This window comes from Rhamphochromis longiceps, linkage group LG20 (genome assembly GCF_057381845.1).
Source record: "Rhamphochromis longiceps isolate RC_006_pf linkage group LG20, R_longiceps_female_GT1.1, whole genome shotgun sequence".
Classification (NCBI taxonomy): Eukaryota; Metazoa; Chordata; class Actinopteri; order Cichliformes; family Cichlidae; genus Rhamphochromis; species Rhamphochromis longiceps.
In genome coordinates this window covers 29,482,688-29,507,023 of record NC_140576.1, presented here as the reverse complement: position 1 = coordinate 29,507,023, position 24,336 = coordinate 29,482,688, and the positions used below count along the sequence as shown (strand labels likewise).

Sequence of the window (24,336 nt, the reverse complement as noted above, 5' to 3'; positions counted from 1 at the left end):
GTTTGTTTGTTGAAAAATAGTAACGCGACTGCACCGCATTTTCTTAATAGTAACAATAACGGCGTTGTAATGATAGAAATAGTAATTAGTTTACTCATTACTGAAAAAAGTAACGCCGTTACCTGTAACGCCATTATTCTCATCACTGATTCTCTGTAAGATAACGGTCAACTATTGAACGGCGTATATTTAAAAGTAAAGGCTTTAAAACTGCTGCATTGACTGTTGCAAGAGCAAAGGACCTAAATTTGTGTCCGAGATGAGCGTGCGCCTTGTCATTTCAAAACATGTATCTCTCTGAATTTGTATCCTCCATGAGAGTTTGTGTTGTATTATGTCCATCCATCCATCCATCCATCCATCCATTTTCTTCTGCTTATCCGTGGCAGCAGCCCAAGCAGAGAAGCCCAGACCTCCCTCTGTCAGGGGTCTGAGCGACCCAGGGACCCTGAGCAGTTATGGACTTGAATTTTAATATATGTATTTCTGGTATTGTTGTCCCTCGTTCTCCCTGCTTGTAGATATGTGTGTATGTAGGTGTTTGTGTGTGGCTGCAGGTGTTTCTGAGAGCACCTGTTTACAGGCACCTTCAGGCCTGGTGGGTGTGGCCCTGGCAGGTGATTGGCCACACCTGAAGACCGTGACACACCTGCAGCTGATCAGGCCTCATTGGAGAAGCTACTTGAGAGTGTGGTGGAGCTCTGTCCGACGCTGGATCATTGCGTGGCTTCACGTTAGTCTCTTGACCAGTTACCAAGTTTAATCTGCTGCATTGTGGTGTGTCTGACGGCTGCCTCTTTGTTGTTTTCCCCAGGAGAGGCGGCAAGGAGGAGGTAAGTGACGGAAGTGACGGACAAGGTAAGCGACTCATGTTGTAACTGACGTCAGACGCCGGAGATTTTGGCGGAAAATTAAAGCAAATGGTAGTTTAGATTTGAACAAATTCATTTAAGCTTCAGCATTACCAAATACACTTATCAATTGTCTTATAACTAACACTATTTGTCTAAATAATCTCCAACACCCTGGAGAACAACGAGGAGAGTTTAGAGACTCTCCAAGATTACATCGATCAGTGCTTTCAGGATCTCGTGATGAAGAAGACCCCGTGTGCAGCTTCCCCAGCCAAACCTGAGACGCCGTCGTCGAAAAGACAACGCCAGGCAGATTCCCCCGGCTCAACATCGCCAGCCGGCAAAGATATTGCCGACATATTGGAGTCAATCGACAAGCGATTGTCCAGTTTCGACGCAAGGCTGTCCTTGGTGGAGATTCTTCACCGAGAATTTAAATGCTTGCGAGAATCCCTGGAGTACAGCCAGCAGCAGGTGGAAACGCTTGCTGCTGAAAATGCCACGCTAAGGGAGTCGGTGAAATGTCTCACAGATAATGTTACCCAGCTCAATAGAGAAAATAAAAAAATAAAAGAAACAGTTATCGATCTACAAGCTCGTAGCATGCGTGATAATCTGGTATTTTCTGGTATTCCAGAAGCCGCTGGAGAGGACGCGGAGACCACGGTAAAAAGCTTCATCAAAACCCACCTGAAGCTGCCGGAGGAAACTGTGAAGAACATCGTCTTCGATCGGGTACATCGCCTCGGCCCCATTCGGGCTACGGCCGGGAGACCACGTCCTATCGTGGTCAAATTCGGCCACTTCAAACAAAAGCAACATGTGAAAAGCCGCGGCAGGGAATTAAAAGGAACGGACTTCAGCGTGAACGACCAGTTCCCCAAAGAGATCTTGGAACGACGCAGGGTCCTCTTCCCAATCCGACGCGGCTTCATCCAGAAGGGCTCCCGCGCTGTCATCGCTGTGGACCGGCTGTACGTGGACGGACAGCTCCACCGCGACCCCAACATCACTCTGTGGCTGTATTAACCTCACACCAGATAAGAATCAGCTGCACCATTTCCCTATCCACTCACACTAACTTGCATTAACATCTGTTTAACTTACCAGCATCAAATCGCATCTTAAAGTGTGATTTCATAGCAGAATTAACACCGTCACTCTCCGTCAGTGATTTAATTGGAATGTTTACGTTTTGTTTTGTTTTTTTCTTCTCGTTTTTTTTTCCCCTCTCTTTCCCCCCCTCTTGGTTTTATGCTGCTCACCCCTGTCCTTGGTTTCTTTCTTTATTCCTTTCACTGCCTCGATCACCTGCTTCGACACTCATCCACAAACATCCTTTATTTTGACACATACGCACCATGCGCTCAACGGCAGCACATTTACATCAGTCAGACAGCGCACACAGTCGTTTAGGATACACACACTTAAGCCAAGCCTACTCATATTAGTAACTATGCATACACAAAGTCAGACTCAGGGAGCATCTCGCCACACATTTTTTCTCTCTCTCCTTCTCTTTATTTATGAACAAGTGACGTATTCTCTCCACCTGGCTAAGCGACGCACACAGCATACATCCCTAGTTATACACAAACATCTATGGGTACACTGAGGTTCATTACATGGAATATAAATGGAGCTGGCTCCAGAGTAAAGAGGTTAAAAATATTTAACCAACTCAAAAAACTACAGGCAGATGTTGTCCTTTTACAAGAGACCCACAGACCTTTTAGAGGTTCGAATGAACTTAAAACACCTGAGTTTCCTAATGTGTTCTCAGCTTGTTATAATTCTAGACAAAGGGGAGTAGCAATTTTAATACATAAAAATATTAATTTCACAGTACTCGATACAGTTATAGATCCAGAGGGCAGATTCTTAATCATTAAACTATCTATACTTGATAAAAAGCTATGTGTTGCAAGTGTATATGGTCCAAATGTTGATGATCCCTCATTCTTTCACGGTTTTTTCAGTGCACTCTCTGAACACTTAGATGGCACACTTGTTCTTGGAGGCGACCTCAACCTTGGACTAAATGAAGACATGGATAGGCTCAATACAGCGGGAACTCAGCGTAATTGGCAGTCCACAAATATAATCAAACAGTATATGAGCGACTTTGGCCTTCGCGATGCATGGCGCTCCCTTCACCCCACCAGTAAGGAATATACTTTTTTCTCACATGTCCATCACTCCTACTCTCGTCTGGATTATTTTTTTGGTCAGCAGCTCACTGCTGAACGACATTTCAGACACTGAGATTCATCCTATAGCTGTCAGCAATCATGCTCCTGCATCTTTAACACTAATGCACAAGAATAATACTACGCCAAGAAAAAAGTGGAGATTTAATATATCACTACTTAAAGATGAAGACTTTATTAAATATTTTAAAAAAGAGTGGACTTCATATTTGGACTATAATGACACTCCCGAAACATCAGCTTCTGTTCTATGGGAAGCAGGGAAAGCTGTGATGAGAGGTAAAATAATTTCTTTTTCATCACATAAAAAGAAAAAAGAAAACAAAAATATTCAGGAATTAGAAAAAAACATCAAATCACTAGAAGAAGCCTACGCGTCCCACCAAGATCAGGAAACATTGAACAAAATACGCAAAACAAAACTAGAATTAAATGAGATAATTGATAAAAAAACAAAATTCTTAGTACAAAGACTACGCCTACAAAATTATGAACATGGTAATAAATCCGGTCAATTTCTAGCAAACCAGCTAAAAATAAATAAAGAAAAAACAACTATATGTCCTGTTCAAGATTCTGGGTTTTAAATGCACCTTAGAACACACATGCATCAACACTACAATGAGCGGGTGGAGGGAGGTTTGGAGTCTTCTCTCACCCCCATTCTCTGCGACCTGCTGGAGCGGGGGGGCTAGGAGGAGGAGTTGGCCGTCCGACTGCGGTCTGGAGTGTGGGGCCTCCCTGCTGCTGCGGAGTCGGGACGGTCTGTCTCCCCCCACCGCAGGGAAAAGGGTAACACCACCTGGGTCTGGGGGCAGTTCCCCCCCCTCCAGGGGCAAGGGTACCTAGACCCGGGGCTTAGAGTACGCTTGGGGAGTGTGATCGTGTGTACAGCGTCTCTTTATGTCTGTCTCCACGTTGGTTGAGTGTGGAGTAAGTGTATATGAGAACATGAGGGTGGGAATGGATGTTTGTATATGTGTGTGCCTGTATTTCTGTGTCTATATGTCAGGTTGGGTGTCAGGCGCCACCTCTCTGGGGACATCTTAGGCCCTCCAAGGTATGGAGGCCTATCTCCCCCTACCACCACTTCCCCTGCCAGTGGCGGACTCCCTCAGACATCGGTGCGTTGGAGGTTCTTTGTGTCCGGGGATGGGCGTCCAGGTACACACTGGCTCACTCCTTGGCGGCCGCTTATCGGGGCCTGGAGCCTGGGGCTTGCTCGGGCCACTTCGGAGGTGGGGTGCCCCCGGCCTCTCGGCCTGGGGCTCGGTCACTCAGGCACGGCTGGCTGCCGGCGGAGCTCACGGGCGCGTCACTGCAACTCCCCCTGGTTTCTGCTCCGCGGCTGCTGAGTGAGCCCTCATCTGGGACTCTCCTCAGCTCTTTCTGGGACAGTGGCGCGGCTGCCCCTCTGTTGGTCTTCCTTGGTCTCTTGTGTTCTGGGGGCCTCTGGATGTCTGGAGTTTTGATCTCCACCATACCTGCTTCATGCCCTGGAGGACGGGGCTGTAGCCCCCCCACACCCTCTAGCAGATCATTACATGAAGGAACCTTTTAAAAAACAAAAAACAAACGCGTCCATGCTCACAGGTGTACACACGGGTGATCACACCCACAAACTACACCCTTTTTGGCTCCTACCTCAAAGCACACTGTGTTCTGTTGATCTTATGTGCTGCACAATAATGTTTAATATTTAGTATTTACTGTCATATTCCCATATATCATTGTGATGTTGTTTATTCTATTACTCTTGTTCTCTTCTGCTTGTTTTCTTTTTTCTTTCTCAGCAGGTGACCCAGGTGATTGATATATGCATTTTTTTTATTTTTTTTCTTCTTTTTTTTATTTTTCTGCTCATTCTGTTGGTTTTTGGTTTTTGCCCTTCTCCCCCGTCCCTCTTCTCAGCTGTTTCTCTTTCCCTCTTTCTTTCTCCCCTTCTTTCCCCCAGTCAAGTCTGTCCCATATTCAGTAAGTGAAAATAAAATAAACAATAAAAGGTGAATCAAATGGACCATTATTGCAAGGCTGGGATGGTCAATTTGGTAAAGTAAATCCGTTGGGCATCTTTCTTTGCCTTTAGACAATAATTCTGATGGCAAAAGAGCCAAACGGGACAGGCCAAAACAAAAAAAAAAACAAAACAAAAAAAAACATGTATCTCTCTGAATTTGTATCCTCCATGAGAGTTTGTGTTGTATTATGTCCATCCATCCATCCATCCATCCATTTTCTTCTGCTTATCCGTGGCAGCAGCCCAAGCAGAGAAGCCCAGACCTCCCTCTGTCAGGGTCCTGGGTCTGAGCGACCCAGGGACCCTGAGCAGTTATGGACTTGAATTTTAATATATGTATTTCTGGTATTGTTGTCCCTCGTTCTCCCTGCTTGTAGGTGTTTGTGTGTGGTTCAGGTGTTTCTGAGAGCACCTGTTTACAGGCACCTTCAGGCCTGGTGGGTGTGGCCCTGGCAGGTGATTGGCCACACCTGAAGACCATGACACACCTGCAGCTGATCAGGCCTCATTGGAGAAGCTACTTGAGAGTGTGGTGGAGCTCTGTCCGACGCTGGATCATTGCGTGGCTTCACGTTAGTCTCTTGACCAGTTACCAAGTTTAATCTGCTGCATTGTGGTGTGTCTGACGGCTGCCTCTTTGTTGTTTTCCCCAGGAGAGGCGTGGAGACGAGAGGGCAGCAAGCACCGGGTGCTCAAACACTGGGAAGCGGAGACAGGAACACTAGCACTGGGAAGAAGACACGTCACGGGGGCCGGGAATGCACTGAGGATTTATTGTTATGTTTGTCCATTCACTGTAAATAAACGCACTGCTGCTATTCAGAGCTCCGCGCCTGAGTCCTCCTTCCTCACTTCCCCACGGTTGGCCATCGTCAACCATGACACCCTCTCCCCAACCACCACTTCCAGCTTGTCCGGTGGAACACCCAAGCGTTCCCAGGCCAGCCGAGTAATATAATCTGAGGCGTGTCAACCAAGATAGCCCTTCAATATCCAGAGCCTTCAGGAATTCGAGGCAGACATCATCCACCCCAGGGGCTCTGCCACCAAGGAATTGTTTAACTGCCTCAATGACCTCGCCCCCAGAGATTGGCGATTATCCCCTTCGTCCGCAGACTCTGTTTCCTCCACGGAAGACATGCCAGTGGCATTAGGGAGGTCCTTGAAGTATTCCTTCCACTGCCCGACAATTTTCTCAGTCGAAGTTAGGGGCGCTCCACCCGCACTACACACAGTCCAGGTAGAACACCGCTTTCCCCTCCTGAGTCAGCTGCCAGAATCTCTTCAAGGCAGTCCGAAAGTCTTTTTCCATGGCTTCTCCAAACTCCTGCCACACCCAAGTTTTTGCTTCAGCCACTGCCCGTGTTGCGTTCCGCTTGGCCTGTTGGTACCTAGCAGCTGCCTCCAGAGTCCCACAGGCTAACCAAGACCGATAGGACTCCTTCATCAGCTTGGTGGCTCCCCTTACCGTTTGGTTCAGTGCAGCAGCTTCGGCAATGGAGGTGCTGAACATGGTCCATTCCGATTCAATGTCCCCAATCTCCCTCAGAATGCTGTTGAAGATCTCGCGGACTGGGGCCTCAGCTAGGCATTGCCAGCTCACCCTCACTGTACGTTTAGGCGTGCCAGGTCTGTCCAGCGGCCTCCCCTGCCACCTGATCCAACTCACCACCAGGTGGTGATCAGTTGACAGTTCAGCCCCTCTCTTTTCCCAAGTGTCCAAAACATATGGCCTTAAGTCTGGTGATATGATTACAAAATCAATCATAAACCTGCAGCCTAGAGTGTCTGGGTCCCACGTGCACTTATGGACACTCTTATGTTCGAACATGGTGTTCATTATGGCCAAACTGTCATTTGCACAGAAGTCAAATAACAAAACACAGCTCGGGTTCAGATCTGGAAGGCCGTTCCTCCCAATCACACCCCTCCAGGTCTTGCTGTCATTGTCCAAGTGAGCACTGAAGTCTCCCAGTAGGACAACAGAGTCCCCAGGAAGAGCACCCTCCATTACCCCACCCGGGGACTCCAAGAAGGCTGGGTACTCTGAACCACCATTCAGCACATAAGCACAGATGACTGTTAGGACCCATTCCCTGACCCAGAGGCGAAGGAAACAAACCCTCTCGTCCCCTGGGAGAAACCCCAACATCCAGGCAACTAGCCAAGGGGATACCAAGCTACCCCAGCCTGCCACCTCTCACCAGGGGCAACTCCAGCCTGAGACAGAGTCCAGTCCCCCTCTAGGAAACTGGTTCCAGAGCCCAAGCCATGCGTTGAGGTGAGCCTGACTATATCTAGCCAGTACCTCTCAACCTCACATGCTAATTCAGGCTCCTTCCCCACCAGAGAGGTGACATTCCATGTCCCAATTGCCAGTCTTGGTATCTGGTGATTGGTTCCGCCAGGGCCTCTGCTCCTGGCCACCGCCTGGCTCACAATGTAAGCCGGGTTGTATTATGTTCAAATGTTTAATTAAAAAATTTTTTATTGCTCATTCATAAAGAAGAAAGTTTGTAACTATCTTGACTAGTGAAGAGAGTGTAATTTAAACTTGTGTCAAAAAGTTCACAGAACTTGGATATGCACAGAATGTTTTCCTTCATCATGTGGTTGAACTTGCAGGTATGTCCCATTTGCTGGGAGTAAGGGCGCCCTCCATTTGTGAGGTGCGCCTGCTGCTTGCGGCACAGGGAGGAGAGGGCGGGGCGGCGGGGGATTCTCTGGCTGGCTGGAGCAGCATCTAATAACTCACTCGCAAAATAAAACAAAATAAAAACAACAAAACAAAAACACCAGACATTATGATACAGACTTATAATTTACACTGATGTTTTTTCGAAATTCTATACACGAAAAGTGAGTGCGAGAGCCCTCGGTGCGCCTGCTTGCTGTTGAAGTCAAAGTAAACTTTATTGTCATCTCCGCTCAGTGGCGTGTCCAGCGGGGTGGCCCCCCCAACCAGACTGGCCACCCCAGGTGCCACCCCAAAGGCAAAACAATAAAATTCAATCAAATATCAAATGTACGATTATGTTTTCACGGTGAAGCTCAGGTATCAGAGTGTAAGTGAATGCAGCATCGGCTTCTGCGCTATGTGCATCACGTTAGCAAAGGTAGGAGAGCCAAGCACGAAAGACGGCACTGCAGGAAACAATTTTTTGGTGAAAGAAAATGAGGACAGAATAAATGTCCCGGTAAGTAATATTAAGTTTGTTGAGTTTAGTAAACTTCGGTGAAATTAGAATACCAAAGAAAAAATAACACTTAAAGAATTAATTCAGCCGACGAATATTTCAGACAGTATGCTACTGAGGGGAGCTAACATAAGAGTTATGAGTTATAAGATATAATCTAAGTCGTAACATTGCTGTATGGAGCTGTAGATTTGGTTGCAGGTTAACATAGCTGGACTGGCCATCGGGCATACCGGGCATATGCCCGGTGACTTATTTTTTTAAAAAAATTTTTTGTAATGGCATGAACAATGAGAGGTGGTGGATTGGCCAGATGCAGGTTGATGTGTAAAAATAACTCAGTTGTTTGGTGGTGGCTATGGCGGGGCTTCCACAGAGGCCAGCAGGTGGATGAGGGAAGGGGAGGCAGGAGGAGAGTGTCAGGTGAACTGAACTTCAGGTAAGAAGTTATGACCTGCAGTCTATCTGGGTCAGATATAAACCAAGTTTAGGTGGAGTTTATTTTCGTTGTGCTGACTTTTTACCCTCAGTTGCAATAACTCGTACTGCGTTGTAGCCAGCTTGACGGAGTTTATATACAGCTGGGTGGTGCTATGATGTTACTGATAGTGAACTTTATTTTATTCATAAAGTTAGTTAGTAGAGTTGCCAACGGCTCCTTAAAAAAATGGAATGGTCCCTCATTCAGAGAAAATATTACACCTTTCGTATTGAGCTGAGAAGAGACGCAGTTTGTCCCGGACTTTCGCTAGAATGAAAAAAAGACACAAAGCTGGAGTTATTCTGTCGTTATGCTGCACAGCTGCCTCTTCTTCTCTCATTCTCCCCCCCGCCTCTCCTGTTGCTACTTCAATCATGAAACTGATCAATGATCAGCTGATCAGCTTTTCTCTCTTGTTTATTTATCGCCCACTTTGCGCCAGAAAGAGGAAACCAGCAGATGTCGTGCTAAACAACAGCAGCACGTTTAAGCTTGATCAGCTGTTGTTAGAATTTATTTAATATTAATTTCTAGTATCAGCTGATGTTTGCTGGAGCCACAGCTGTAAAAGCTGCTGGTCATGATGTCGGTTTGGATATGTGGTGAGAGGGAAGCATGAAGATGAAACCAGGAGATGTCCTTACTGAATCATCAGAGCTGAACAGGTGATGGAGAAACAGGTTTACCTTTTAGGTGACATGAATGAGTTGAAGGGAAGTTATGAACTGTTTCTGAAAGATAAATAGCGCCAGGATCCTTTTTCTACGTAGCTGACAGCTGGTAACTGTGCAGGGGTGGATCTAGGAAAGTGTTGCCAGGGAGCCAGGTAGGGCATTAACAGGGAAAGGTGGGGCACAAAGAAATACTTTTCTTTCTTATTCTCATTTAAAATATCTAGCTTTTATTAAATAATTATCTAAATCTTACAACCAAAGTTTTTATCTGACGTAAATACATACATATATATACACCAACAAGACAGTGTACATCACTGTCACAACAGCATTTATTTTCATTCAAAGTCTTTATGGCTTTAATACCTGGTGGGCCGGTCTGTAGTCAAAATGCCCGATTTTCTGTCCCAGTCCAGCCCTGCAGGTTAATACTGGTAGTGTCACCATGCCAGCTGACTGTATTTCATCATCAGCCAGTGTTGTTCTTGATCAATATTACCAAAGTTTACCATAAGGCAGCATAGAAAGTATTTACTTGCTTTCAGGTTTTATTCAAATGTTAGTCTTTTCAGTTGTTTCCCCACTTTTTTCCTGTTTCAAAATCAAACACCAGTTTGTGAAAAGATTATCTTCTTTTTTTAACAGGCAGATAAAGTTTTGCATTGGCTAATTTGTCAATTGTTTGTTACAAATGTTCGTATTTTAATATTCAAAAATGTTTTTGCCCAAAACATATGTGCACTACATGTCAGTAAAAATACTATGCAAATATTGCTGTCCTTGAATGCTGAGTAAACACTGACAAAGCACTGATTGTATCTCTTGTACTTTATCAACGCAGTATCTAAAAACTTTGCACCGTAGTGGTTAAAATCTCATTCTAATAAGAGTTAAAAGCGCATTCGGTTATTAGGTTTATAGGGTTATTGAATTATGGCTAACGGTTGGTAGAATTTTTTTTAAACATTATCTGCTAATTGCATCTGCCACCCTTCTCCAAATCTGTGCCCCTACCTGGCCCCCCCAACAAAAATTTTCTACACACGCCACTGTCTCCACTACAGTCCAGTATATAGAGAGACGAGATGACGAGGCTCCAGTTACAACAGTGTAAGTAAACAAACAGTAACTACAGGGAGTGCAGAATTATTAGGCAAGTTGTATTTTTGAGGAATAATTTTATTATTGAACAACAACCATGTTCTCAATGAACCCAAAAAACTCATTAATATCAAAGCTGAATGTTTTTGGAAGTAGTTTTTAGTTTGTTTTTAGTTTTAGCTATTTTAGGGGGATATCTGTGTGTGCAGGTGACTATTACTGTGCATAATTATTAGGCAATTTAACAAAAAACAAATATATACCCATTTCAATTATTTATTTTTACCAGTGAAACCAATATAACATCTCCACATTCACAAATATACATTTCTGACATTCAAAAACAAAACAAAAACAAATCAGTGACCAATATAGCCACCTTTCTTTGCAAGGACACTCAAAAGCCTGCCATCCATCCATCCAAAGCCTGCTTCCCTTTGCAAACTGCAGCAATGTGTCCGTATCTTTGGCATTTATACCCGAAAATACGGCACGTATGCTCTAACAGGAAAGCTCATGCATCCTATTTTAACTCTATCCGGCAGGACAGCCTCCTGAAATTTCAATAATACTTTTAAGCTACTAACCCTCTCCCTATTAATTGTTTTTCACAGTCTTTTTAATTTGCTGACCTCACTACCATGAATACACCGCTTGAGCTTTTCTAGATCCTCTTCTACAGGAAAACCTGTAATCACATCCCAGGTTACTTTGTTTTCTCCTTAAGATCCTCGTCTCCTGCGGTCTTCTTACAAATGCTTTTGTCATTCAACACCTTATTTTTCCAAACTTCTGTCTTAACCACTATCAATAAGTTGCCATCCCTAAGAATTTTTGCCAGCTGAATTTCTCCAAATTTCTTTTTCAATTATCTAGTTAAGGCTATTGGGCTCGATTGCACATTCTCATCTTCCTTCCTGAACTTCAGGATTATTTTAAATTCTTCCCTCACCGTCTTCCTCTGAACAACCCTGGAGTCTTCATCCAAACTGTTCCCCTCCAAACTCCAAACTTTACTTGTCTGTGTCCCAAACAAACTTGGCTCCTTTCTCCTGCTCCTCCCTCTTCCTGATCTTCCCACACTAGCAACCAGGGTACATTCACCAAAATCTATTTGGTCATAACCTGAGATGATGACGATGTCTCCAGTCTCCCTCCTACCTCAGTTTCCACCTGGTGTTTCTCCCTCAACTCCAATCTGTCCGTGACACCGAACTGAGGGAGACACTGACCTAAATACGCATAACAGGATAACAGGGACGTGAGAAGACACGAGGAACACAGCTGACACGAATAACCATAACGAGCAAACCTGAACTGGATGGTTTAACGTATAGATACGACGCTATGAATATAATATTTTTATATATGTCATTTCTGAGCAATAGCATGCAACAAATACAATATTTTAAAAGACTCAGTTAACATTTTACCACAATTAATTAACAATTAATACACAATTACAACTTCTTCAAAAATAGAAAACAGGACACTGCACAATAAAGGAGATACACTGAACCAAAGCTGGATCAAAGCATTGCTAGACTGCCTGATGACCTCACCCTCTAGCAGCCATCCTGTTATGAACCAGTCAGTCATTTGCAATAAGTAAATGATTAACAGTTGCAGCAGTTTGGTCATTTGTTCTTCTGTATGTCATTTAGCTCTATTCTAGTTGTTTGAACAATTTTTCATCAGATTATAGAAAAACATAATTTTAAGGTATGCCTCCAGAATAATTTAATTTAGTTATTTTTTACAGCGCTAAATTACAACAGCAGTCGCCTCAAGGTGCTTTATATTGTAGAGTAGGTCGTACAATAATACATACAGAGAAAAACCCAACAATCATATGACCCCCTATGAGCAAGCACTTTGGTGACAGTGGGAAGGAAAAACTCCCTTTTAACAGGAAGAAACCTCCATCAGAACCAGGCTCAGGGAAGGGCGGGGCCATCTGCTGCGACCGGTTGGGGTGAGAGAAGGAAGACAGGATAAAAGACATGCTGTGGAAGAGAGACTGAGATTAATAACAAGCATGATTCAGTGCAAAGAGGTCTGTTAACACATACTGAGTGAAAAAGGTGACTAGAAAGGAAAAACTCAATGCATCATGGGAATCCCCCGGCAGCCTATTGCAGCATAACTAAGGGAGGATTCAGGGTCACCTGGTCCAGCCCTAACTATATGCTTTAGCAAAAAGGAAAGTTTGAAGCCTAATCTTAAAAGTAGAGATAGTGTCTGTCTCCCGAATCCAAACTGGAAGCTGGTTCCACAGAAGAGGGACCTGAAAACTGAAGGCTCTCCCTCCCATTCTACTTTTAAATACTCTAGGAACAACAAGTAGGCCTGCAGAGCGAGAGCGAAGTGCTCTAATAGGGTGATATGGTACTACAAGGTCATTAAGATAAGATGGGGCCTGATTATTTAAGACCTTGTATGTGAGGAGCAGGATTTTGAATTCTGGATTTAACAGGGAGCCAGTGAAGGGAAGCCAATACAGGAGAAATCTGCTCTCTCTTTCCAGTCCCTGTCAGGACTCTTGCTGCTGCATTTTGGATTAACTGAAAGCTTTTCAGTGAGTTTTTAGGACTTCCTGATAATAATGAATTACAGTAGTCCAGCCTGGAAGTAATAAATGCATGAACTAGTTTTTCAGCGTCACTCTGAGACAGGATATTTCTAATTTTAGAGATGTTGCACGAATGGAAGAACGCAGTCTTACATATTTGTTTAATATGTGTGTGACCAAGTGGTCGGCGGGGTTATAAAAGAAATAATAAAATGACAACGCGACTTAGGGGAATTTCACCCCCAGGAAATATATATTTAAGAAAAATAGATAAAAGGAATAAAAAGAGGCCGCACAGATTCAAGGAAGCACACCGAGGCAGGTTGGCTCCAATATTAAAACAGTTTTATTTATAGTAAAAATAAATAAAATATTAAAAACCAAGATATAGCGTCATTGTTGACAGTGTCCTAAAGTTAAAATAAAACAATCATGGAACTTGGACTTACCAGCAGCTGTGGACCCAAAAGAAAATCACACGAAAAGAAAATCACCCGGTGCTGTACAAAAGAAAGTGTAAAAACGACCCACCACCTGAGGTCCCTGGCACGTCCTCCATTCACTGAAATAAAACAGAAATACGTTAAAAGAATAAAAGGACACTGAGCATCAGGCTCGCTACAGATCATAAAAAAACTAAAACCAACTTTAATAAAAGAAATCACACACGTGCGCACACACACACACACAACACTGGAAGGCTACGAGTCAACTAAAACTCGTGCTGGTGGTAATTGTCCAAGCCTCAATTGCAAGCCGGTCTGGGTCCCCACAGGCTGAGACCGGCAACTGAGGCGATTTAAAGTTCCCAGCATGACACTCGGGCAGAGGATCGCTCAGAAGTGTGGTTACAAGCAACAGTCCAGAATAAAATACAATAAAACCAGGCGAACCAGAAAAAGGTAGGCCTACTTAAAAAAAACCAGTCTCACGACAAGACAAGACAGGACAGGACAGCAGGCTCCACCGAGGAGGAGCCCTCACAACAGCGGCTAGGCAGGCGTCTTGATACTCCAATTAAGGTTGGGCGAGTTGCCACGGACAGGTGAGGGCAGCGAACAAACCCCCAGGACCGGAGGCACTATACCAGGGGTGCTCGATACGTCGATCGCGATCGACCATTCGATCGCAAAGGTAGCATTGGTAGATCGCATGGCATTAAAAAAATAGATGCCAGCCTATCATCCATCTCGTCACTTGATTGATACAGGGAAGCCAGTCAGATGACATCAGATTTTTTCTGACGCTTAGGTCGCTGCGCATGCGCAAACAGCGGCGCGAAGTGTAGTAAAACTGACAAGCTAGTCAGCGAGTTAACTCCAATTTTTAGCTCTCGGTTTTTTTCTCTTAAACCTAAGAAAGGGTTAAAAATGAGTGAGGGAGCTGGACCAAGTAAGAAGACAAAAACGTATCACTTTCATACGGAATGGGAGGAGGACTTTTTTTTCACGATGTCATTTTCGAAGTGCGTTTGCCTCATCTGCCAGGCTACCATCGCAATGCCAAAGAAGGGAAATGTGGAGCGGCATTTTCGAACTGTTCACGGAAAATACGACACTACATTCCGCCGAAAAGCGAGCTAAGAAAGAAAAAGGTGAATAAACTAAAATCCCAGTTGTCCGGACAGCAGTCATTTTTCACAACAAACTTCAAAAGCGAAAGCCGCCACCGAAGCATCGTTCCGGGTGAGTCACATCATCATTAAAAACAAGAAGTCTTTTCAAGATGGAGAGATGGTAAAAGAGGCTTTCGTTGAAGCAGCTGACTCATTGTTCCGAGACTTTAAAAATAAGGCAGAAATAACATCTTCGATCAAAGCTCTCCAGCTGTCAAGAAGTACAGTTACACGGCGCTGTGAAGCCATGGCGGAGGATTTAACCCAGCAACTTTGGAAGGACATCGGAGATTGCCAGTGTTTCTCACTGCAGTTGGAAGAATCTATGGACGTGAGTGACACAGCCCAGGTGTGCATTTTCATTCGTATGGTGTTTACTGATATCACTGCAAAAGAAAAGCTATTAACAGTCCTGCCCATGAAGGAACAGACGCGAGGAGAGGACATATTTCAGTCATTCAAAAACTTTATCGAGAAAACCCAGCTCCCAGTGTACAAATTGGTGTCTATTACCACAGATGGAGCACCCGCAATGGTTGGCCGCTTGAATGGATTTATTGCCAAGTGCAGGCAGGACGATGCTTTCCCGGACTTCCTAAATTACCATTGCATAATCCACCAACAAGCATTATGCACTAAAATGCTCAACATGAAGGAGATCATGAATGCTGCAACAAAGATCGCCTGTTCTATTCGCGCCAGATCTCGTGCACATCTGGAGAAGGCTGACTGCGACCACTCTGAGTTGTTGCTACACACTGACGTGAGGTGGCTTAGTCGAGGGAAATTCCTGCAAAGATTTCGAGAGCTCTGTCCGGAGATTAAGGAGTTTTTCCGTGTAGCTGGACAAGCAGAATACATGCAACTTAATGACGGTCAGTGGCTGTTAGACTTGGCATTTTTAACCGATCTGACAAACATGTTGAATGGCCTTAATCTACAGCTGCAAGGAAAAGACAAAACAGTGATCAACATGATCAGCTCAGTTAATGCTTTCAAACGAAAGATGCAACATCTCTCTTTAAAGCTGCAGCGCCATGATTTGATAAACTTTCAAAACCTGGCGTCAGAGCTGGAGATGCAAGGGATGGCCTGTTTGCAACTTGACAGTGCACGCTACACAGAGCAGATTGACAATTGTCTGTCAGAGTTTGACAAACGCTTTCAAGACTTTTCTTTGCTCGAGCCAGTCGCTACCTTTGTAACGGAGCGGAAAGGCTGATTATGTTTCCAAGATGGTTTGTGTTTTTTAAAAGGAAGGAAACCTTCCTCAAAGCGGGCAGAGCAGTGGAGCCGCCGAGGGAAAAGCACACGATACAAAAACTGTAGAATTAAAAATATAATTTATTATGTTTAAATAGTTAAAAATATAAAATGAATTAAAACAACCTTGGCCAAGGGAAGACACAATAAAAATCAATAACACACAACATTAAAAGTCCAGTGGAATCCACCACGGCCTAAAAGTCACAGAAAACTAAGAGGTCCAGCGTAGTATTAAAAGAGGGAAACCCAGCGGAGTCCTCGCCTTCCTCCCCGCATTCCACGTCCTGGTGCACTGAAGAAAGGGAGGGAGCGGCAGTCACTATTCCTTTGGCAGTTTACTTTATAAAAAGGATAAGTCAAAGACTTACCCGGGTGGGCAGAGCTCTCAACTCCGCCCGCCGCTTCCTCAAACTGCAATCGGCACCGCGGTCTCACTGCTTCTGTTCTCCCGCAGTGCACGAGCTGGCTCTTGTCGTTATTGCCACCAGACTGCCGCTACGCGTCCCTAGTCGCTGGTCATCTGCCTTTTTTTCCTCTGATTGTTTCCCCTTTCCAGTCGCTGGTAATCTCTCTTCCCAGTCGCTGGTCGTCTGCTCCATCTGATCATCTCTACTCTCTGATCGTCTCTCGCTCTCCCCTCTGATCGTCTGTGTCTTTCCTCTGTCTGTCTCGCATTCTCCGTGTTACATTTTCGTTGAACACCGGCTCCAAACCTCTTATGTGTCATTGAGCACTCTGTAAATTACCTTTCCTTTCCTCTTCAGGTGTGTCCAATTAGTCAAAACGGGGAAAAGGGCGGAGTCTCTCCAGGACAATTTGACGATAACTAAAACATGCAAACTAAATAAAACACTGCACAAAATATAACCAATACATGCAATATAAAAAATAATAAGTACACTTCACATTAAAATACAGCACAGCAAAACAACGTCCGTCCTTCCCTGGATGACACCTTCATGTGCTAACCTTTTCGGGAAGATGCTGAGGTCGATTCACTCGCATCAAAAATTGCAAAACTATTTCACCTGAACTCTTCTGGAGTGGAAGATGAGATTTTGACACTACAAGCCGACATTGAGCTGAAGTCCAGAGATCATGGACAGTTCTGGAACTTACTCACAGAAGTAAAGTACCCCAACATGAGGAAATGTGCTGCCTCTTTGACTGCATTATTCGGCTCCACTTATTTATGTGAGTCATCATTTTCCCACATGAAGATCATTAAGTCCAAGTACCGTTCCACCATGACTGATGAACATTTGGAAGTGTGTTTGAGGCTGGCCGTCAGCAGCTACTGTCCGGAATATGCATCCCTGGCTGATTCAATTCAGTGCAAGTCATCAGAGTAAACTCAGGTAATGACAAAAAATTTACATAGTTAATTGTGTTGTGAAATATTGGATATTGCGGTTATGCATGTATATACATTGTAGATATAAAGAATCCTCAATATATTTATAAATAAGTATATGTTTTGGATTTTTGTAGTGGGTAGATCATTTTGACTTGGTCATTTTATAAGTAGCTCACATGCGGAAAAAGTGTGAGCACCCCTGCACTATACTCTCACTGGTGGAGATAACTGAGCACCTCTCTCCGCAACGCCGGAATAAAACAAACTGCCACGCTGTAGCTGTCATATGATCTACTCGCTTGCTGATCAGTCCGTCGCAGTGTGCCAGCATTTACTGCTGCTTTGCGCCGAATGCACGGGAGGAATGATCCAGAAAAACATCGGCTTAGCTTTATACGTGCTGACGCCACCCTGCAATCAATATGCAGGTGGGTTCCCAATTAACCTAGTTGCGCAGCCGAGAGCGAGAGCAAGAGAGAGCGAGAGTGAGAGAGAGAGAAAGAGAAAAGAAAAGAAAGGCAAGTAGCCCATCCGGCTACATGTGCGTTGAAGGACATATCCTGGTCAAAAATGACTCCAAGGTTCCTCACAGTGTTACTGGAGGCCAAGGTAATGCCATCCAGAGTAAGAATCTGGTTAGATACCATATTTCTAAGCTTTTCAGGGCCAAGTACAATAACCTCAGTTTTATCTGAATTAAGAAGCAGAAAGTTTTCCGCCATCCAGGTCTTTATGTCTTTAAGACATTCCTGCAGTTTAACTAATTATTGTGTGTTATCTGGCTTCATGGACAGACAGAGCTGGGTGTCATCTGCATAGCAGTGTAAATGTATGCTATGTCTTCTAATGATACTGCCTAAGGGAAGCATGTATAATGTAAACAGAATTGGTCCTATCACCGAACCCTGTGGAACACCATAATTAACCTCAGTGTGTGAAGAGGACTCTCCATTTACATGCACAAATTGGAGTCTATTAGATAGATATGATACAAACCACTGCTGCACAGTACCTGTAATACCTACAGCGTGCTCTAATCGCTCTAATACACGTGTCAAACTCAAGGCCCGCAGGCCACATCCGGCCCGGTGTACATTTATATCCGGCCCGTGAGATCATTTTATATAGATTTATTATTATTGTTATGTATGGCCCGGCGATATGAGGCGCTAATAACACACAAACTACAGATCCCATAATGCAGAGCTGCAGCCTCCTTGCCGAACACTAGGCTAGCTGGGAACATTCCCACGTCAATCAAGTCAAACTTCTGTTATTGCGAAGCTAGCCCCTCACAATGGTGGAGAGAAAAGTTGATTCTGAAAGCAGAGCCTTTCAGCGCCAGTGGGTGACTGAATACAGACATTGCCGGTAAACCCGTGTGTCTTATTAGTGGAGCTAATGTGGCTGTAATTAAGGAATTTCATTTAAGATGGCACTACGAGACAAAACGTCAGGATAAGCTGAAAAACCTAAATGCACAAACTACAGAAGGTAGAAGAGCTAAAGAAGAATCTAACATTTCACCAGAGCAAAATCACAAAGTGAAGCTGTTGTGAAAGCAAGTTTTATTGTAGCAGAGGAAAAAGCCAAATCAGCCCGGTGCCACTCTGATGAGCTGCGAAGAAGCTGTGAGACATCTTGTGTCCAGACAAAACGCAGATTTTGGCAAATGTGAGCCTGATGAGAAATACGATTGCTGATCGGGTTTGTGAGATGGCCACTGATTTAAGAACACAGTTGTGTGAAAGAAGCAAAAACTTTATTGCATACTCTCTTGCTGTGGATGAAAGTATAGACATGGACATTGCACAGCTGACCATCTTCATCTGTGGAGAGGAAATATTGAACATTAAGTCGATGCAAGGGACAACGACAGGGAAAGACATTTTTGAAAACGTATTTCAAAGTGTAACCGACATGAAACTGCCCTCGGACAAACCTGTTGGACTTACAACAGATGGAGCGCCGGTGTTGTGTGGTGAAAAAAGCGGACTAGTCGGCAGGATGCGAGTAAAGTTGCAGGAGGAGAACTGTACCGGTGAGTTAACAGCATACTGCATCATACACCACGAAATGCTGTCTGGTAAAGTCCTAAAAATGGAGCATGTAGTGGTCAATTTCAGTCTTTTATGTGGGAAATAGATTCAGAGTTTGCCAACATTCCTTATCATACAGAGGTCCGTTGGCTGAGTCGAGGAAAAATTCTCAATAGGGTTTTTGAACTCGGCAAGGAAATCTGTCAGTTCATGGACATGACATATGATGCAGTGAAGGCATTTCAAGTGAAGCTGTCACAAATGCACCAGTGCAACTTGCTGCACTTTCCCTGTTGCCAAGTAATGTTGAACCAAGTTGGCGCACTTTGCTGATAAACTGAGCGCACTGAGTTCGCAGCGCTTTGGTGACTTTGAAGCACAAAAAGAGAATTTTGAGCTGCTTCGCAACCCATTTACGTGGAAACTGCACCTGTGCAGATTCAGATGGAGCTGCAGTATAATGGTACAATCAAGGCAAAGTACGACTCTGAATGGCCCGCACAGTTTATTTGTTCCATTCCTGAAGTTAAATTAAAAATGCTTCAAAGGCTTCGAACTGAACATCTCAATATCTGAACATCTTACCTTGGGCATGGGCATCTGAGAGGTTGCACTCTTGACTATTTCTGATTGGTTTCGACCATGATATGGGCTTAAAGTGTGTCTGTTGTTGACCACACCGAGACTTTCAGATTTGCAGAGACTTTATTTTTTCTTTTGATTCAAACAACTGGTCGAACTAGGAATTTTTGGTCCCCCATTTCTCAATGGGGGACCAAATTGGTCACACTCTAGAGCCCTATGAGGGGAGCTAGGACCCAGCCGAGTCTTGTACCCATACTTCTTCCTAGGGAGGGAGCTGCTGGTGTCTGGCCTGTATCCCCCACCCATCCCTGTCTCCAGCTTGAAGGTGGCTAAGGCCTAGGCTGCATCAGGCCCGGTCCCTGGAGTGAGAGCGGCTAAGCAACAATGGCAGCCCCAGTCTTCAGAGCAGGCAGCTGGTGGTCCCTACAGTCTTGGGCATCTGCACAGCCCGACTGGCCAGTTATGAATCCATCCAGTGATTCCTGTTCTTCTTGTAAATCTTGTTCATCCTGACTCAGCCCCAGACTGATGGGCCCAAGCAGGTTGTGACCCCTGCACAGCCCCAGCTTCTACAGCATTCATTGTAACTGGGTCCCATCAGAATGTGTGTGTGTGTGTGTGTGTGTGTGTGTGTGTGTGTGTGTGTGTGTGTGTGTGTGTGTGTGTGTGTGTGTGTGTGTGTGTGTGATCACTCAGGCCACTCACACACAGACTCTATACTCAGACCAAGTCCTTTACACTTTATTTGAATGTGTGTACACTACAAAACTCCTGTTCTGTATATATTTCTCTTGTTGTATATAATCCTCTTGTCTGTTATTTATTGTTTCTGTTCTACTATGTATATTTTGATTCCATGCACAGTTGGTGTGGTGCATCCACAATTTTGTTGCACATCTACAATGACAATAAACGGCTATTCAATTCTATTCCACTGCATTCTACTTTACGAATATCACAGAAATGTATTGAAGTGATTTTAAAGTTCAAACTCTGTTTTAAATCATGTGTGTGGAAAAGTCAGATAGCGAGCTGATGATAAGGTTTGCTGGACATCAGGTGATTAGATGTTAACAACGTGATTGGATGTCACAGTAGGTAGGTCAGGCCATATGTCATTTCTGAAGATGTGGCATCCAGTCAGAGATAAAGGAGAAAAGGTGACCGGGTTTAAAAGAAGAAATAGAGGGTTACTTCATCTTGTTATTGCGATGAGCAAAAGCTCATCTGAAGATTCAGCCCAGGGAATCCACAGCTAGAAATGATAGAAAGTAACCCCAGACGAGCAGCAAACTGGTCGAGTCATTTCTGGCCTTTTCTCTGCTCATTTTTGCCATGTTACATTATTAGTTCAGAAGGATTTGGATTTTTTTTTTCTGGATTCCAACTTTCAAGATTTACTCAAGATTTACTTTCATGTGGTTTGTAACTTTGAGAAAATTTGGATTGCCACTGAACAACCAAGGGCTGCTGCTTTCCTGTCGGAATATATATGGTCAACACAGAACACAGAGAGTGCATCATCAGATCCAATTGTGTTTGTCCTCTCCGATCTCTCTCCTCCCAAAGATTGGAGCAAAATAAGTATTAGCCCAGAGTTGTCATGGTTTTGGCTCTTTGTCAGGATAATGAGATGCTAATGTTCAGTCTGGAGAGACTCTCGGTTTTATGTTTCTAGTTCTTAGTTCTTGTTTATTTTTGTTGTTTCCACAAGTACCTGCCAGTTAAGTTTGTTAGATTTAGTTATTTGTACTTGCCAAAAATGAAACCCGACCAGCCTGACAATCCTGAATTTGGGTCCTAACCTGCCTGCCACACACAGCATTATGACAAGAGTAGGTTAATTAGATAAGTATAATTCAGGTGATTTGATTATTATTTTGTTACAATTATTAGATTCTGTTTTTGCCTTGCTCTCACTAAATTGCTTTATTAAGACATCCTGCAATCAAAGTCTAAATTGTGGACGTTCCCTTTTAAAGTCTTTGTGAAACAGTAAAAATCTAAGTATGAATCCTCACTCTTACTCCAGCCCTTTAAAAGTAGCAGACCCCTGGGGCTTTAAAACAACTTACATTTCCATCTGAACATCTGTTTTTGGGAAGGTCTTGCATATAGGCAAGATCATCTTCTTCCGTTGCTCCAGCAACCATTGAGCAACTGTTGCTGAACTGGCCTTCCTGCAGTCCAGGCCTCTGACCAACTGAAAATATATGGTGCAATTCCATATCTGTAGATATGGAATTGGTGTAGACGGGTTGCCTGTGTCTTAGTGGATGTTCAGGATTTAAATATCGTGTATGACGAATCTGTATACAATTTGTAGGTGTTGCCTCCCTAAGATGATGACCAGAGGGGCAACTGGTTTCCTGTTCAACAACGTGTGGCGCTGTGATAAAGAATAGAAAAAGGGACACACGTTGAGCTGATGTCAGTTTCACAACAGGAAGGTTTATTCTTCACAACAGCTTAGAACAGCTTCAGGTATCACCATACTAACTGCAAAGAAATGGCCTTATGTTTCAGTCCAGTTTACCATACATGGCCACAGTTCCCTGAGCTAGAGACTGTATAAATCTCTCAATACAACTTTGACAAAACATAAACAAAATATTGCTTAAATCCATTGATAATATCAGATCCACAATGTATCACAATAAACACATTTGTTTTACAAAGATAAACAAAACACAATAGTGTATTCTGTACTTCATTTTTAACTACATTTACAAACATCATAAAATTAACTCATTTTAATTCTTGTTCAGCACTAAATTATTTATGTGAAATGTATTTCCACTGTACTGACAATGTAACTTCTGTTTTTTTAAATATAGCTATTTTACTCTTTACAAGGAAATAATGTCTTTGACATAAAACAAACATATTCACTGTTCTTATACAACCTACAACTATATAGAGTGCAATGCTCCTTTAACAGCGTTCACTACTGCTGTGCAGTCAGCATTGATCAAACAGTTTCCTTATAACACTTTATAAATGTCTTTGTATTAAACCACAAACTTGTTCTTGTAACCACAAGATCAACCAGAAGAATAAAACATAGTATGAAGCCCATTTATCAGAGTGCATAATACATTAAGAGTTTAGTCCAGAAATCTCTCACAGGTCAGATTAGCTTCCCCACTCACACTCCGTATTCCACATTAGCCAAGTCCGCTAGCATTAGCATCATTTAGCCTGCAGCCTTAACCCACAATTCAGACACAACTCAGAATGAATCCATTTCTTTAGCGAGTTGCGCTCATTACCCACATAAACAACATCATCCGTTTGTAAGGTCTGCAGTATACATTCATTTAAATGCATTTACTAACCTGTGATAAAGAATAGAAAAAGGGACACACGTTGAGCTGATGTCAGTTTCACAACAGGAAGGTTTATTCTTCCTCTGTGCCCCAAAACGCTACTCGATACCACTGCGCGTAATGCGCCCTCTAGCGGCTGGATGTAGGATAGCATTTAAAATGACAGGTACAAAGATACAATCACAACAAAACACAACAACAACTGGGCTGTTTTCCCCAGTTTAATTCTGATACTAGATTTTACTAGAAAGCTATTTTCAACTCTCTACACTCTCCCCCACTTAAAAGAATGTCTCCTGACATTTGTTTCTTCATGTGTGGACCCATTAGTGTATGAGTGTGCAGTCATTGTGGTAGTACGGCTGAGAATAGATAGGGTGAAAGAATGATGGGACGCTGTGTGTCCACATCCAGGGTTGGCTAGCTGAAAGGGTGTTCATATCTGCCCTCCAGTGACAGTATGATGGCTGACCCAGTGCATTGTACGTGAGTCTTTCTGCTGGTCTCCCCCTCCTCTGTGATCTCCTTACAAAGTCATTTTCTCTATTTTCTCCATCCATTTCCTCCATGTCTTTTTCTGCTAACTCCTCGGCCTCCACAACATCTTGTTCTCCCCCATATTCTGGCCTGTCAAGAGGACAGAACTCTCTTGCTGCTGCCCGTAGCTTGGGCTGACTTTGAGAATCCTGCTTTGGAATGACAGTTTCCTGTTGCTGAGGGTGCTCCTGTTGAATAGCAGGTCCTTGTTGTTGAGGGTTCACGAGTCTGTAGCATGGAATCTTCCTCCGGAGGTCATGGTGGTAGGTATAACTATCTTCCTAATCCGAGCTACTGGTCGCCGTTTCGTTGACATCTCTTTCAGGTTGTCTTTACCTTTTTGCTTTTGTCTTTTCTTCCACAGGAAGTTCTTCCTCGAAAGGTAAGTCGTTTACTGGTAGTAGGAAGTTTCTATGAAGAACCCGCATGGCTTTACTACCTCTCTCTGGCTGTACCTTATAGACTGGTCCATCTCCCAATCTCTCCACCACACGATGTACTA

The 24,336-nt window shown here is 43.8% G+C and overlaps 1 protein-coding gene and 1 long non-coding RNA gene across 2 annotated transcripts; one reads left to right on the top strand and one right to left on the bottom strand.

Annotated features, from left to right (window-relative positions):
* The first annotated feature begins 14,968 nt into the window (after positions 1 to 14,968).
* On the top strand, positions 14,969 to 15,943 carry LOC146645579 (general transcription factor II-I repeat domain-containing protein 2-like). Its single transcript, XM_085392586.1, has one exon. The coding sequence runs from the start codon at positions 14,969 to 14,971 to the stop codon at positions 15,941 to 15,943; it is 975 nt and encodes a 324-aa protein (XP_085248712.1).
* Positions 15,944 to 18,993: 3,050 nt separating this feature from the next.
* LOC146645578 (uncharacterized) lies at positions 18,994 to 24,104 on the bottom strand. The gene is made up of 3 exons (XR_014909077.1): positions 22,044 to 24,104; positions 19,287 to 19,438; positions 18,994 to 19,173 (listed from the first exon to the last, which is right to left on the bottom strand). It is a non-coding gene; the product is annotated as an uncharacterized LOC146645578 (long non-coding RNA).
* Positions 24,105 to 24,336: the final 232 nt, after the last annotated feature.

What these genes read in the sequence shown, in the direction of transcription:
- LOC146645579 (XM_085392586.1), top strand. Translation starts at nt 14,969, where the DNA reads ATGGCGGAGGATTTAACCCAGCAACTTTGGAAGGACATCGGAGATTGC.